General features: G+C 41.2%; 1 protein-coding gene across 6 annotated transcripts in view; it reads left to right on the top strand.

The window, feature by feature from the left end:
• LOC129765694 (protein qui-1) overlaps positions 1-14,094 on the top strand; it is a 206,995-nt gene that overhangs the window by 111,141 nt on the left and 81,760 nt on the right. For all 6 annotated transcript variants that reach the window (XM_055766108.1, XM_055766112.1, XM_055766111.1 and 3 more), the window contains exons 7-8: positions 11,054-11,195; positions 11,428-11,587. In XM_055766108.1, coding sequence (XP_055622083.1) covers positions 11,054-11,195; positions 11,428-11,587 — 302 coding nt within the window. The remainder of the gene's footprint in view (positions 1-11,053; positions 11,196-11,427; positions 11,588-14,094) is intronic.

Raw genomic sequence — 14,094 nt, 5'->3', positions numbered from 1 at the left:
ATCGAATCGTAATTTCTCTAAGATTTGTTTAATATGCTATACATTACAATTCCCTGAAGCGGTTAAAATTAATGAAAATCGGGAATATTTCCATTCGTCCATACATTTTTTATGCCCATTTGTGTGCATACCTACCCGTACCGTCAATAACGGGCAACTAGTGCATTCGGTTTTGTCCGTTTATCACTCCACACTTCTCGCTTAATGTTTGTTGAGTGAACACCGTTTGCTGACGAGCGTCGAGCGGGAATGAACTATCTTTCTCCAGACATGGAGAGGAGTTGGAGTTAAGTTATCCACAAGTGCCCTTTTGAGGGCTAGAGACGAATGAACTGAAGAAGTTTAAAGCCTCTCTAATATGTCCATCCATCCAAGAGCAACTACGAATTGTACAGTCTACCCAAGCTCAAGCTCAAGCTCTAATATGTCCATCCATCCAACGTCTCAGACTGACTTCTTTGATTCAAATTTTATCAAAGTAGGTGGTTTCTTTCATAAATGCAACCAAATTGGTTTCTTGTGATCTATTTCGATTGAGATTTCTTCTCAGGATTAGAACTATACTGTGTTGGGCTTGAGCATCTTTGCTATGCTGACAATCCAGCAAAAAATAGAATCATTTTAATCAGGCTACGATATAGTTACAACCGTTACAACTTCCTAACTAACAGTTTCCTCTTATGTTGATTCCGAAAGTGATAATTGAATTGGATGCGAATAGTCCGTAGTCTTGCGTTAGCAATGCGGTCGATACCACCTTCCTAATTTTTATTAATTTATTCATAAGAAACCCTAATGTGCGGGCAATAGCGGGCCTTGGTGTTCTTGGTGATACCAGATGAATTTTGGGATCAATACATCCATTAAAGTGCTCCCCTGACCGAGTGGTTAGCGTCACACATTATAACGCCGGGGATTCGGGTTCGATTCCCGTTCTGCCCGGAAGATTTTTCGTCAAAGGAATTTCCTCTGACTTGCACTGTGGTCGCGCGTATTCTAGAGCTTGCCACTCCATAATACATTCAAGGTGTGTTTTTCGGCATAGAAATCTCAACTAAGTAAAAAAATGACGCAAGTAATACTTACGTTGAGAAGGCATAAGTTCCACTGGGAACGCTAGTGCCATCCAAGAACATCCATTGCCTGTTCTAGCAGTTCTTCAATCGACCTAAGTGTTCAGCGTTGAATGATTTCGAGTTTCAACAAAGGTCCAGAATGAGTGTGGTCAGAGATTATATTCCGGAGACACACCTAAGAGCAGCGAAGAGTGTACCAGAGTGTTCCGAGAGTACGAAAAACTCGACGGCTAGCTTCTTTATCGTAATCCTTTTTCTCCACATCACTATTCACTGTTAATTAATTTTCTTAAACTTTTCCGTCTGATCTGCTCTTATCTCTGGCCTCAAACAAAATCTCTTTCCTCTCCCCTTTCCGTTCATCTCCTCTTCTCCCTTCCATTCTTTCCATCATTCCTGTTTTCGGTTTCTGTCACCCAGTGCTCAGGATAGTCATATTCAACTGAGGATAGTCAGCGGACTATGAAGAAATACCCAATCGTATTCAATTGGAGATGACTTTCGGTTTATTCACACAGTTTCTCCGTCAACATGACTCAATAGTCAGTCGGGCGTTTATTTATTCTAGTTTATTTATTTGTTTATTTAGTAAACAGGTAGCATTGCACCCCAATGACGATGGTTGATCAAGTAAAATAACATAAATTAACACAGAACACTTCTAAAGCTACACTTATTTGTTTCACGCGTCATATTAAAATTAAAAACGTGGTAACACCTATTGAAGAGACGAGACATACTCCGCATTGGTTCATGCAAACCATAATTCGTTCTAGCAGCAGGGGTACAAAGGAACGAGTGTGTACGAAGGCTGCGACGACGTATATTAATGTCTAAAGTGCTGAGCAAAGTAGAACAATCAGTGTTGCCTTACAGGAGGTAGGCAATGAAGCAGGCCTTTGCTACGTTGCGTCTCTCATTCAACAACTCCAGTTTTATAAGTAAGCAACGTAAGCTCTTGTAACTGGGCAGGTTAAATGGATCCATCCACCTAATATTACGTAGAGCAAAGCGGACGAATTTTCGCTGTACTGCCTCAATTCGTTGGATTTCATTCTGGTAGTAAGGAGACCAGATGATCGATGAATATTCCAGGATGGGGCGCACAATTGAGCAGTACAGAGCTTTCAGGCAGTAGATATCCCTAAACTTTTTGGCAAAACGAAAAAGAAATCCCAGCTGTGAAGAGGCTTTAAATACAATGAGTGCGATGTAATCCTTGAAGGTTACTTTCGTATCAATCAGGATGCCCAAGTCCTTGATAGTCGATTCTCGCTGTAATTGTTCACCTTCCAGACTGTAACCGAATTGAAAAAGAGAACATCTGCGTTCGAACGAAATCACCGCGCACGTACACGTTTAGTGACATTCTATTACTACGACACCATTTAGCGAATGTTTCTAGCTGTTGTTGTAGAAAAACCGCGTCTTGTGGCTGCTCAATCTTATAGAACAGCTTCAGGTCATCAGCATAAGAGAGTTTGAGGCAGTTTAGAATGTAGTTGACATCATTCATGTACAGTAGGAATAGAAACGGTCCGAGGTGACTTCCTTGGGGAACACCGGAACAATCTGGGAAGGGTTTCGAAACATGGTCACCAATCTTTACAGACATGCTACGACCACTGATTTAAGATCCCAGCCAGTGTAACAGATCGCTATCCATGCCTAGTATGTCGTTTTTAGCTATTGCGATTTGATGGTCCGTATATATAGCATCCACTTGCTGACCATTCTCTATTTGACGAACTACATAGGAAGTAAAGCAAGTTAGGTTAGTCGTCGTTCAACGTTTTGGCATGAATCCGTGTTGGTCCTCCGATATATAATGCGCGTATATGTGCACTAACTCGTTAAGAATGATCAATTCAAATAGTTTGGACGTGGCACTCAACGCAGCTATACCGCGGTAATTCGAAATGACCCTTTTGCACCCTTTCTTGAACACAGGGAAAACATACGACTGTTTCCAACAGTTCGGAAATACGCCAGTGGTCAGTGAAAGATTAAACGCCGTTGCGAGCGTTTGAGCCAGTGAATGCATACAACGTTTGAGCACAAGTGATGGAATACCGTCAGGGCCACATCCCGTGGAGGATTTCAATCTCTTTCCTGCTGTGCTAACCATATCGTCGGTGATTAAAACTGTAGCGAAGAAGTAGAAAACCGAGGAACGTTTAGGGTGACAGCTGCCACATCCAGCGGGTCGAGTTGTTCATCAGTAAAGACGTTGCTGAATTGAGAGCGGAACATATCGGCAATATCAGAGGTCGTATTAGCTTCAATCAAACCGTTGGACATCGTTGAAGGCAGTCCAGTTTCCTTTCGTTGTTCGTTTATGTAGCGCCAGAAACTTTTGGGGTTATTCTTGAGACGTCTTTGCAATTTGTCCTGATAAGCGTTGTACAGGCGATTGTTAAGCTGTTTGTATTCGTTATTTAACTTAGAGTATGTATTCCTCGTAAAATCCGTACGGCATTTGGTGAACCGTCTGAGAGCAGCTCGCTTCATCTTTTTAAGAAATTTGAGATCGGCATTTGTCCAAGCTGGTTTCAACGGCTCGCGTTTAGACTTTGAAGGGACAAATAGGTCGATAGCATAAAGCAGGATACCTGAAATAGTAGAAGCAGCGAGGTTAGCGTCGTAATCTTGGAATACTTCGTTCCACTACACACGAGAATGAAAATCGTTCATGCCATCGAAATCCCCCTTACTGAATTCGTAAAAAAACGCTCTCAGTAGTGTCGCAAAAACGTTGTTGAGGACATATTTTCAATTCCGTTAGTATGGGAGGATGGTGTCTACAGATTTTAACAAGGGGTGATGGAGCTTGAATAACCATAACGTCCTGGCACAGCTCTTGGCTGCGAAATCACCCAGTAAAGCGAGTCAAGATGATTTTCAATCAGGTCCGCGTCATTCACTCGATCAGGAGGAATATATACTACACAAAGGTAGAGAATAGCGTGAATCGTAATCCATAATTGCTCCACCTTCGACGAGCCTACAGGAGGAATCAGCGGTAGGGATTTGAAGTTCGAGCGAACAGCGAACAATACACCACCTCCAGTGCGTTCGGTGCTGTTTGAAGTCGACCGGTCTTGAGCTTGAGCTTGAGCTTGGGTAGACTGTACACTTCGTAGTTGCTCTCCGTGATTGACCTGAACCAACCAAATTGCACAAAGAACACACAGAATGACGCTTGGGACTAGCAAATCATTCTCGTTGTGCAATTTTCGGTGATTCGAGCTTTAAACGGTCAATAACGACGCCGGCCACGTCCTTACAGTCACCAGGGGAAGGGAAGGAATGTTAGTATGATATTCGCCGCCCGAAGGCCAGAAGGGTCGCTTCTATAGCGTGGTTCCCTAGCGTTTATCATGGGAGGGATAGTTGTTAGTAGGGAGAGGTAAAAATCAGGATTCACTGAGGTAAGTGATGTGATTATGTGAACGCGAACTATCGACCACTCGACGAAACAAAAATCCGAAAACCGCATGTGTTACAATACGCGGCAGAGATTATGGTATCCTGAGAAGGAAAACCTGTAAAATAGATTGGACCGGCTTTTTTCTAGTATTCATCGCACGTACTTTTTATCGAAATTCAATCACTCCGGCGGAGATTTAACTGTGGGAAACCTAAAAAGGTAACCGAGAGAATTCCTTCAAAGCCAACCGAGCCGGCAATATGTTCCATTATTAATTACGCCTATTCTGTATCGAACTGACAAGGTCACTGAGAAAATACTTCTAGAGAAATCGTCCTGACAATATATTCAATTATTTACTGCGTGTATGCTTTTTCGTCGTTTCAATTGGTCCTAGAGGAGCTCTCCCGGTCATCCCCTCAGGCCCACGAAAAGACATCTCCACGCCATCGGGATTGGATTCCTCCCTCCGCGGGCAACCCGAGAAGGCCACCGAGAGAACCAATCCAAAATCAAACGAACCGGCGATATATTCCGTGAACCATATTGTGGAAGAGAGCATTGATCGGACAGTTTTGGAAGAATATGAACGACATTGGAAATTCTAGTGTTTCGAATTCATTGGAGCTTTTGTTAAATCGGATCATCTGTTACATAGCTTTGACTCGACTGCTGACAATCTTTGTATTCTCTCTCCATGGTAAAAAGGGAAACCGGGAGAGAGCAGGAGGGAAAGAAGTGTAAAATGTAATTTAAGTCTATGGTAAAATGAGAGTCATGAACGAAAGTATATTTTTCATGTTTAATACGTGTGCCACAAATTCAATTCATTCTCTGGATTATTGTTGGTTCGAGTGATCGATTTTCTAAAGGAAGAATATTTATTTATTTATTTACATATATATACACATATATACACACATATATATATATATATATATATATATATATATATATATATATATATATATATATATATATATATATATATGTGTGTATATATGTGTATATATATGTAAATAAATAAATAAATATTCTTCCTTTAGAAAATCTTTAGAAATTTGTGGCACACGTATTAAACATGAAAAAACTACTTTCGTTCATGACTCTCATTTTACCATAGACTTAAATTACATTTTACACTTCTTTCCCTCCTGCTTTCTCCCGGTTTCCCTTTTTACCATGGAGAGAGAATACAAAGATTGTCAGCAGTCGAGTCAAAGCTATGTAACAGATGATCCGATTTAACAAAAGCTCCAATGAATTCGAAACACTAGAATTTCCAATGTCGTTCATATTCTTCCAAAACTGTCCGATCAATGCTCTCTTCCACAATATGGTTCACGGAATATATCGCCGGTTCGTTTGATTTTGGATGGGTTCTCTCGGTGGCCTTCTCGGGTTGCCCGCGGATGGAGGAATCCAATCCCGATGGCGTGGAGATGTCTTTTCGTGGGCCTGAGGGGATGACCGGGAGAGCTCCTCTAGGACCAATTGAAACGACGAAAAAGCATACACGCAATAAATAATTGAATATATTGTCAGGACGATTTCTCTAGAAGTATTTTCTCAGTGACCTTGTCAGTTCGATACAGAATAGGCGTAATTAATAATGGAACATATTGCCGGCTCGGTTGGCTTTGAAGGAATTCTCTCGGTTACCTTTTTAGGTTTCCCACAGTTAAATCTCCGCCGGAGTGATTGAATTTCGATAAAAAGTACGTGCGATGAATACTAGAAAAAAGCCGGTCCAATCTATTTTACAGGTTTTCCTTCTCAGGATACCATAATCTCTGCCGCGTATTGTAACACATGCGGTTTTCGGATTTTTGTTTCGTCGAGTGGTCGATAGTTCGCGTTCACATAATCACATCACTTACCTCAGTGAATCCTGATTTTTACCTCTCCCTACTAACAACTATCCCTCCCATGATAAACGCTAGGGAACCACGCTATAGAAGCGACCCTTCTGGCCGTCTGGCGGCGAATATCATACTAACATTCCTTCCCTTCCCCTGGTGACTGTAAGGACGTGGCCGGCGTCGTTATTGACCGTTTAAAGCTCGAATCACCGAAAATTGCACAACGAGAATAATTTGCTAGTCCCAAGCGTCATTCTGTGTGTTCTTTGTGCAATTTGATTGGTTCAGGTCAATCACGGAGAGCAACTACGAAGTGTACAGTCTACCCAAGCTCAAGCTCAAGCTCAAGACCGGTCGACTTCAAACAACACCGAACGCACTGGAGGTGGTGTATTGTTCGCTGTTCGCTCGAACTTCAAATCCCTACCGCTGATTCCTCCTGTAGGCTCGTCGAAGGTGGAGCAATTATGGATTACGATTCACGCTATTCTCTACCCTGGTGTAGTATATATTCCTCCTGATCGAGTGAATGACGCGGACCTGATTGAAAATCATCTTGACTCGCTTTACTGGGTGATTTCGCAGCCAAGAGCTGTGCCAGGACGTTATGGTTATTCAAGCTCCATCACCCCTTGTTAAAATCTGTAGACACTATCCTCCCATACTAACGGAATTGAAAATATGTCCTCAACAACGTTTTTGCGACACTACTGAGAGCGTTTTTTTACGAATTCAGTAAGGGGGATTTCGATGGCATGAACGATTTTCATTCTCGTGTGTAGTGGAACGAAGTATTCCAAGATTACGACGCTAACCTCGCTGCTTCTACTATTTCAGGTATCCTGCTTTATGCTATCGACCTTTGTCCCTTCAAAGTCTAAACGCGAGCCGTTGAAACCAGCTTGGACAAATGCCGATCTCAAATTTCTTAAAAAGATGAAGCGAGCTGCTCTCAGACGGTTCACCAAATGCCGTACGGATTTTACGAGGAATACATACTCTAAGTTAAATAACGAATACAAACAGCTTAACAATCGCCTGTACAACGCTTATCAGGACAAATTGCAAAGACGTCTCAAGAATAACCCCAAAAGTTTCTGGCGCTACATAAACGAACAACGAAAGGAAACTGGACTGCCTTCAACGATGTCCAACGGTTTGATTGAAGCTAATACGACCTCTGATATTGCCGATATGTTCCGCTCTCAATTCAGCAACGTCTTTACTGATGAACAACTCGACCCGCTGGATGTGGCAGCTGTCACCCTAAACGTTCCTCGGTTTTCTACTTCTTCGCTACAGTTTTAATCACCGACGATATGGTTAGCACAGCAGGAAAGAGATTGAAATCCTCCACGGGATGTGGCCCTGACGGTATTCCATCACTTGTGCTCAAACGTTGTATGCATTCACTGGCTCAAACGCTCGCAACGGCGTTTAATCTTTCACTGACCACTGGCGTATTTCCGAACTGTTGGAAACAGTCGTATGTTTTCCCTGTGTTCAAGAAAGGGTGCAAAAGGGTCATTTCGAATTACCGCGGTATAGCTGCGTTGAGTGCCACGTCCAAACTATTTGAATTGATCATTCTTAACGAGTTAGTGCACATATACGCGCATTATATATCGGAGGACCAACACGGATTCATGCCAAAACGTTCAACGACGACTAACCTAACTTGCTTTACTTCCTATGTAGTTCGTCAAATAGAGAATGGTCAGCAAGTGGATGCTATATATACGGACCATCAAATCGCAATAGCTAAAAACGACATACTAGGCATGGATAGCGATCTGTTACACTGGCTGGGATCTTAAATCAGTGGTCGTAGCATGTCTGTAAAGATTGGTGACCATGTTTCGAAACCCTTCCCAGCTTTTTCCGGTGTTCCCCAAGGAAGTCACCTCGGACCGTTTCTATTCCTACTGTACATGAATGATGTCAACTACATTCTAAACTGCCTCAAACTCTCTTATGCTGATGACCTGAAGCTGTTCTATAAGATTGAGCAGCCACAAGACGCGGTTTTTCTACAACAACAGCTAGAAACATTCGCTAAATGGTGTCGTAGTAATAGAATGTCACTAAACGTGTACGTGCGCGGTGATTTCGTTCGAACGCAGATGTTCTCTTTTTCAATTCGGTTACAGTCTGGAAGGTGAACAATTACAGCGAGAATCGACTATCAAGGACTTGGGCATCCTGATTGATACGAAAGTAACCTTCAAGGATTACATCGCACTCATTGTATTTAAAGCCTCTTCACAGCTGGGATTTCTTTTTCGTTTTGCCAAAAAGTTTAGGGATATCTACTGCCTGAAAGCTCTGTACTGCTCAATTGTGCGCCCCATCCTGGAATATTCATCGATCATCTGGTCTCCTTACTACCAGAATGAAATCCAACGAATTGAGGCAGTACAGCGAAAATTCGTCCGCTTTGCTCTACGTAATATTAGGTGGATGGATCCATTTAACCTGCCCAGTTACAAGAGCCGTTGCTTACTTATAAAACTGGAGTTGTTGGATGAGAGACGCAACGTAGCATAGGCCTGCTTCATTGCCTACCTCCTGCAAGGCAACACTGATTGTTCTACTTTGCTCAGCACTTTAGACATTAATATACGTCGTCGCAGCCTTCGTACACACTCGTTCCTTTGTACCCCTGCTGCTAGAACGAATTATGGTTTGCATGAACCAATGCGGAGTATGTCTCGTCTCTTCAATAGGTGTTACCACGTTTTTAATTTTAATATGACGCGTGAAACAAATAAGTGTAGCTTTAGAAATGGAGGCGATCTGGCGTAGTGGTAACATCCATGCCTCTCACGCTAAAGATCATGAGTTCAATTCTCACTCCCGACATTCTTCCAAAAATGGAAGCAAAAGTGACGAACCAGCCAAATGAGTTGAAAGTCACTAAAATACAGATAAAAAAAAAAAAAAAAAGCTTTAGAAGTGTTCTGTGTTAATTTATGTTATTTTCTTGATCAACCATCGTCATTGGGGTGTAATGCTACCTGTTTACTAAATAAACAAATAAATCAACTAGAATAAATAAACGCCCGACTGACTATTGAGTCATGTTGACGGAGAAACTGCGTGAATAAACCGAAAGTCAGCTCCAATTGAATACGAATGGGTATTTCTTCATAGTCCGCTGACTATCCTCAGTTGAATATGACTATCCTGAGCACTGGGTGACAGAAACCGAAAACAGGAATGATGGAAAGAATGGAATGGAGAAGAGGAGATGAACGGAAAGGGGAGAGGAAAGAGATTTTGTTTGAGGCCAGAGATAAGAGCAGATCAGACGGAAAAGTTTAAGAAAATTAATTAACAGTGAATAGTGATGTGGAGAAAAAGGATTACGATAAAGAAGCTAGCCGTTGAGTTTTTCGTACTCTCGGAACACTCTGGTACACTCTTCGCTGCTCTTAGGTGTGTCTCCGGAATATAATCTCTGACCACACTCATTCTGGACCTTTGTTGAAACTCGAAATCATTCAACGCTGAACACTTAGGTCGATTGAAGAACTGCTAGAACAGGCAATGGATGTTCTTGGATGGCACTAGACTGTCAATAACTAATGATTGCATGAAAAGTATATACATTGTGTCTCATTACGAGTTACTTTTCCTTGTTCGTTGAGGAAGAATTTTCTGATGCGGAGAAATCCCAAATTTCATTTGAAATTCCTTCCATTTTCTGGTTGTCACAAAAAACGTGGCTTCTAGTCTCGATGGTCGCATACATTTGGTCCACTCTGACTATTATACTATTATCAGCTTTTGCTGATCAGTCAAAATACATTTGTTAGTTGTTCGGTAAAAAACTGGGAAATACACTTTAAATGTAAGCCCATTCAATACAAGCTTTCTATGTAACGCAATTAGCAACAACATCAATTTTTCGTTCACAATCCCAAATATACTTCGCGTACTGATACCCCTAAGTATTGAGTGGGTTGAATGTCGCTAGAAATTTTCAGAGGCAAAAAATCTTCAGGTGCATTTTCCTTCAGAACAGAATTAAAGCTTTGTGCCTCAGTTAAAGCAAATTCGATAGGTAGGATTTAGAGTGAAGTCATCTCCCTGACGTCGGTGGATGGCCCTCAATGTATCAGGCGTAGACCGACAAGAAAGAAATAAGAACATGTAAAAAAGAGACCGTTATTAACTTGTCCGTTACAACCATTCTATGCGAGAAATCCCAGCCAGAAAATATGAGAAGACATCGACATAATTCAAGCATCATCGCTGTTATTCTCGAGTGTTCCATCAATGTTTGATATATTTAAAACCATAATTTGCAATCATTTTGATGGATTTTATCTCACAGGATTGACGAATTAGGATAAATCAGCGGCATGTACGCGTTTAGAATTTTATTTCACAGTGTATTCAATTGCCGGATGGAGCTCATAAATATTTCTCATATTCAATAAAATTGTCACTGCTCTGCCTCTGGTCTGTTCGTTGCTTTTCCACTCGATTACCATATTACCATATTCTACATATTTTGACACATTGATGGCGGTATGATGGCATCATTCTAGGCATAAAATATGTTTACAAATAACGTCATCAGTGAAAACATTACAATGAATCTTCCTGATGTCGTACTGGAACATAATATCTGCAACCCGATTCTCACTTCGGTTTCACTTATGTTTACTTTTTGCTAGCTTGTGCGAAGGAAAACTGCTTCGCCATTTTCCGCCAGTGGGAAGCGTCTGACGGAAACGAGCCCATCGATGAAATTCGAGCCCAGCAGTTGAAGTCATCCGTGGCGGATGCGCTCTCAGTCGACAATCAGGAATCGCTAACGTAAGTTTTTATGCGTACTTATTCCGATAGCTTCGGTAAATTTATAGTCCCCATCAGTCGATTACTATTACGACGTTCAATTACCATTATGCTTGCTTTTACCTGCGTTTTTTATTATCTGTCCCATCCTTCGAGGATTGACCCGTGTCCATCGATCCCCAAGCATAATTTACCGTTCGCCATCAGCGAGCCATCAATAAATTCAGGTTTTCCTTTTTTTCGTCCTCAACAGCGTACCTTGGGCGGGAGGTGTTATCGACCAGGATTTCGAGAGCCACGAAGCTTATTTGGGCAGATTCAAAAACCGAGTTTTTGAGAAACTGAGGAACACCATTGACCAGAGTCTGGCAAAAGACCCCAATGGGGGCAAGGGTAGAAAGAAGACAGTACAGGTAAGTTAATTTTATGTGGTAGCTTTCGAAAACCAACATTTTCTACTGGCATAAGAAAAAACTATCAACAATCATTATATGTAAAAATTTCAATAAAACTTATGATAACGAAGTCCACGAATTTGATCTCTGTTGACAAATTGAAATCTTGAGTTTATTTAGCATTTATACAGTGACAAAAGTGAATTTCGCCTATTTTTCAATGCTACAAACTATTTTTTTTTATCGGTAGTATAGTGACTTTAAACACTTTTGGTTGGTTCGTCACTTTTACTTCCACTTCGGAAGAATGTCGGGAGTGAGAATTGAGCTCGTGATCTCTAGCGTGAGAGGTATGGATGATACCACTACGCCAGATCGCCTCCACACAAATTCTATATCGTGTGTGTGTATTAGATGATGATGATGATGACCCACCTCATACCACTACAAAGGTTTGAACTGGCCGATATATCTAATAGATAATATTAATGTTTAACCCAATTAAGAGAACAGTATTATAAAACCAAAATCAAAGCGAACTGACTCTGTTGAGGCATGAATTTCTATCAATAGAACATTATAAATAGGCGAAACCGCAAAAGAAAAACAATAGTCCTATCTGAATCGACATTAACATAATAATAATCTCAACTTCAGGCCCAAAGTTTTTTTTTCAAGGCATGTCAAGAAAATTTCCAACCGAGGAAGATTCTTGACAGATTGGGAATTGAACCCAATACCTAAAAGTGTCTACTTAGAACATGATAGAGGTTTGCCACAATTCAGAAATACTCGATATAACCATCCGATAAAAAGATAGTTTACGACAATTCTGATTGAGCTGTCCACATTCCAGTTTCTACTTCAGACCCCACATAAAAATTTCATTAGGTATCAGTGTTCTGCCAGTGTTCACTTAACATAATCCAGGCCCATCAAACGCGCGCGAGGCTCAAACTTCCGTAGACAACGCTCTTTTTTTTACAATATACAGGGTTTTCCATTTCGGGATTCCAAAAGTATACAGCCTTGCGCTGACAACCGTTTGACATAGCTGTCAACCAAATCGTCATATTAAATTATACTATAAAAATGATGAAAAACCGGCAGGCAAATGTTTTTCGAGTATTACGGACGGATTTTGGTCGTCATGAACGCCCTACAGAGCACACAATCGCTAATGTAGTGCGTAAATTCGAACAAACTGGATCCGTAGCGGATATTGTGAAACCTGTGCATCATCGTAATGTGCGTTCGGCCGAAAATATTGCTGCTGTTGCTGCCAGTGTGGAGGATGACCCGAATGTTTCGATTCCACGGCGTGCTCAGCAATTGGGCTTGTCAAACACATCATTGTGGCGAATTTTGCATTTGGACTTGCACCTACATCCATATAAAGTCCAACTGGTACAAAAATTAGAGCGTGGTGACCATGGAATGCGTTGGGCATACGTCGATTGGGTGAACGAACAACAGCAGCAAAATGCTGAGTTTTCGCATCAAATTTTCTTCAGCGATGAGGCACATTTTGAGCTCGGTGGCTATGTGAACACCCAAAATTTCCGTATATGGGGCTCAGAAAATCCACACGTGATTGTTGAGAGGCCATTGCATCCGCCAAAAGTCACTGTTTGGTGCGCATTATGGTCTGGTTGAGTCATCGGGCCGTATTTCTTTGAAAATGAGGACGGCGAGACGGTAACTGTGAATGGTGAGCGCTATGGCCGCATGTTAACCGATTTTTTTTACCACAAATTGAAGATATGGATACGGATGACATGTGGTTTCAGCAGGACGGCGCAACGTGCCACACAACACGACCGAACATGGCCATATTGCGAACGAAATTTGAGGGACGCATAATTTCGCGTTTTGGTGATGCCAATTGGCCGTCCAGATCATGCGATTTGAACCCGCTAGACTTTTTTTTTGTGGGGTTATGCGAAAGACCGTGTCTATGCCAACTCTCCGCAAACTCTTGAACATTTGAAAGACAACATTCGTGAAGTTATGACCGAGATACCGCCCCATATGTGCCGAAAAGTCATCGAAAATTACCTGTTCCGGATCAAGGTGTGCGAGGAAGCCCTAGGTGGACATTTGAATGATGTTGTATTTCACACATAATGGCATAAACCAAACTTTAATTTGAAATAAAAGTTTCATCGAAATTCGAATTCTAAGTGTGTTTTATTTCAATTTACTTTCGGAATTTAAAGTTGGAAAACCCTGTACATTAACAAAAAACACAAAAAAAATTTCATCATCATCAGTACGAACATGGTAGTTAAACCTGTAAATAAATTTTATAAATTTTAATCAATTGGAAACATAAATGAGTTATTTAGAAAAAATGATAAAACCAGTTTACAGAACAGAAATTTCGTGTGAAATACACATTTTCTTAAACTCTGCCATTGTTGCCGAACGTTTAATTTCTCTGGGCATCGAATTGAAAAAAATTATACCTTTATATAACAACGAATTCTGCGACCTACTAAACATAAAGTTGGGTGTTCTCATTA

This window comes from Toxorhynchites rutilus, chromosome 2, assembly GCF_029784135.1.
Source record: "Toxorhynchites rutilus septentrionalis strain SRP chromosome 2, ASM2978413v1, whole genome shotgun sequence".
Classification (NCBI taxonomy): Eukaryota; Metazoa; Arthropoda; class Insecta; order Diptera; family Culicidae; genus Toxorhynchites; species Toxorhynchites rutilus.
This window is presented reverse-complemented; position numbering and strand designations above follow the sequence as displayed.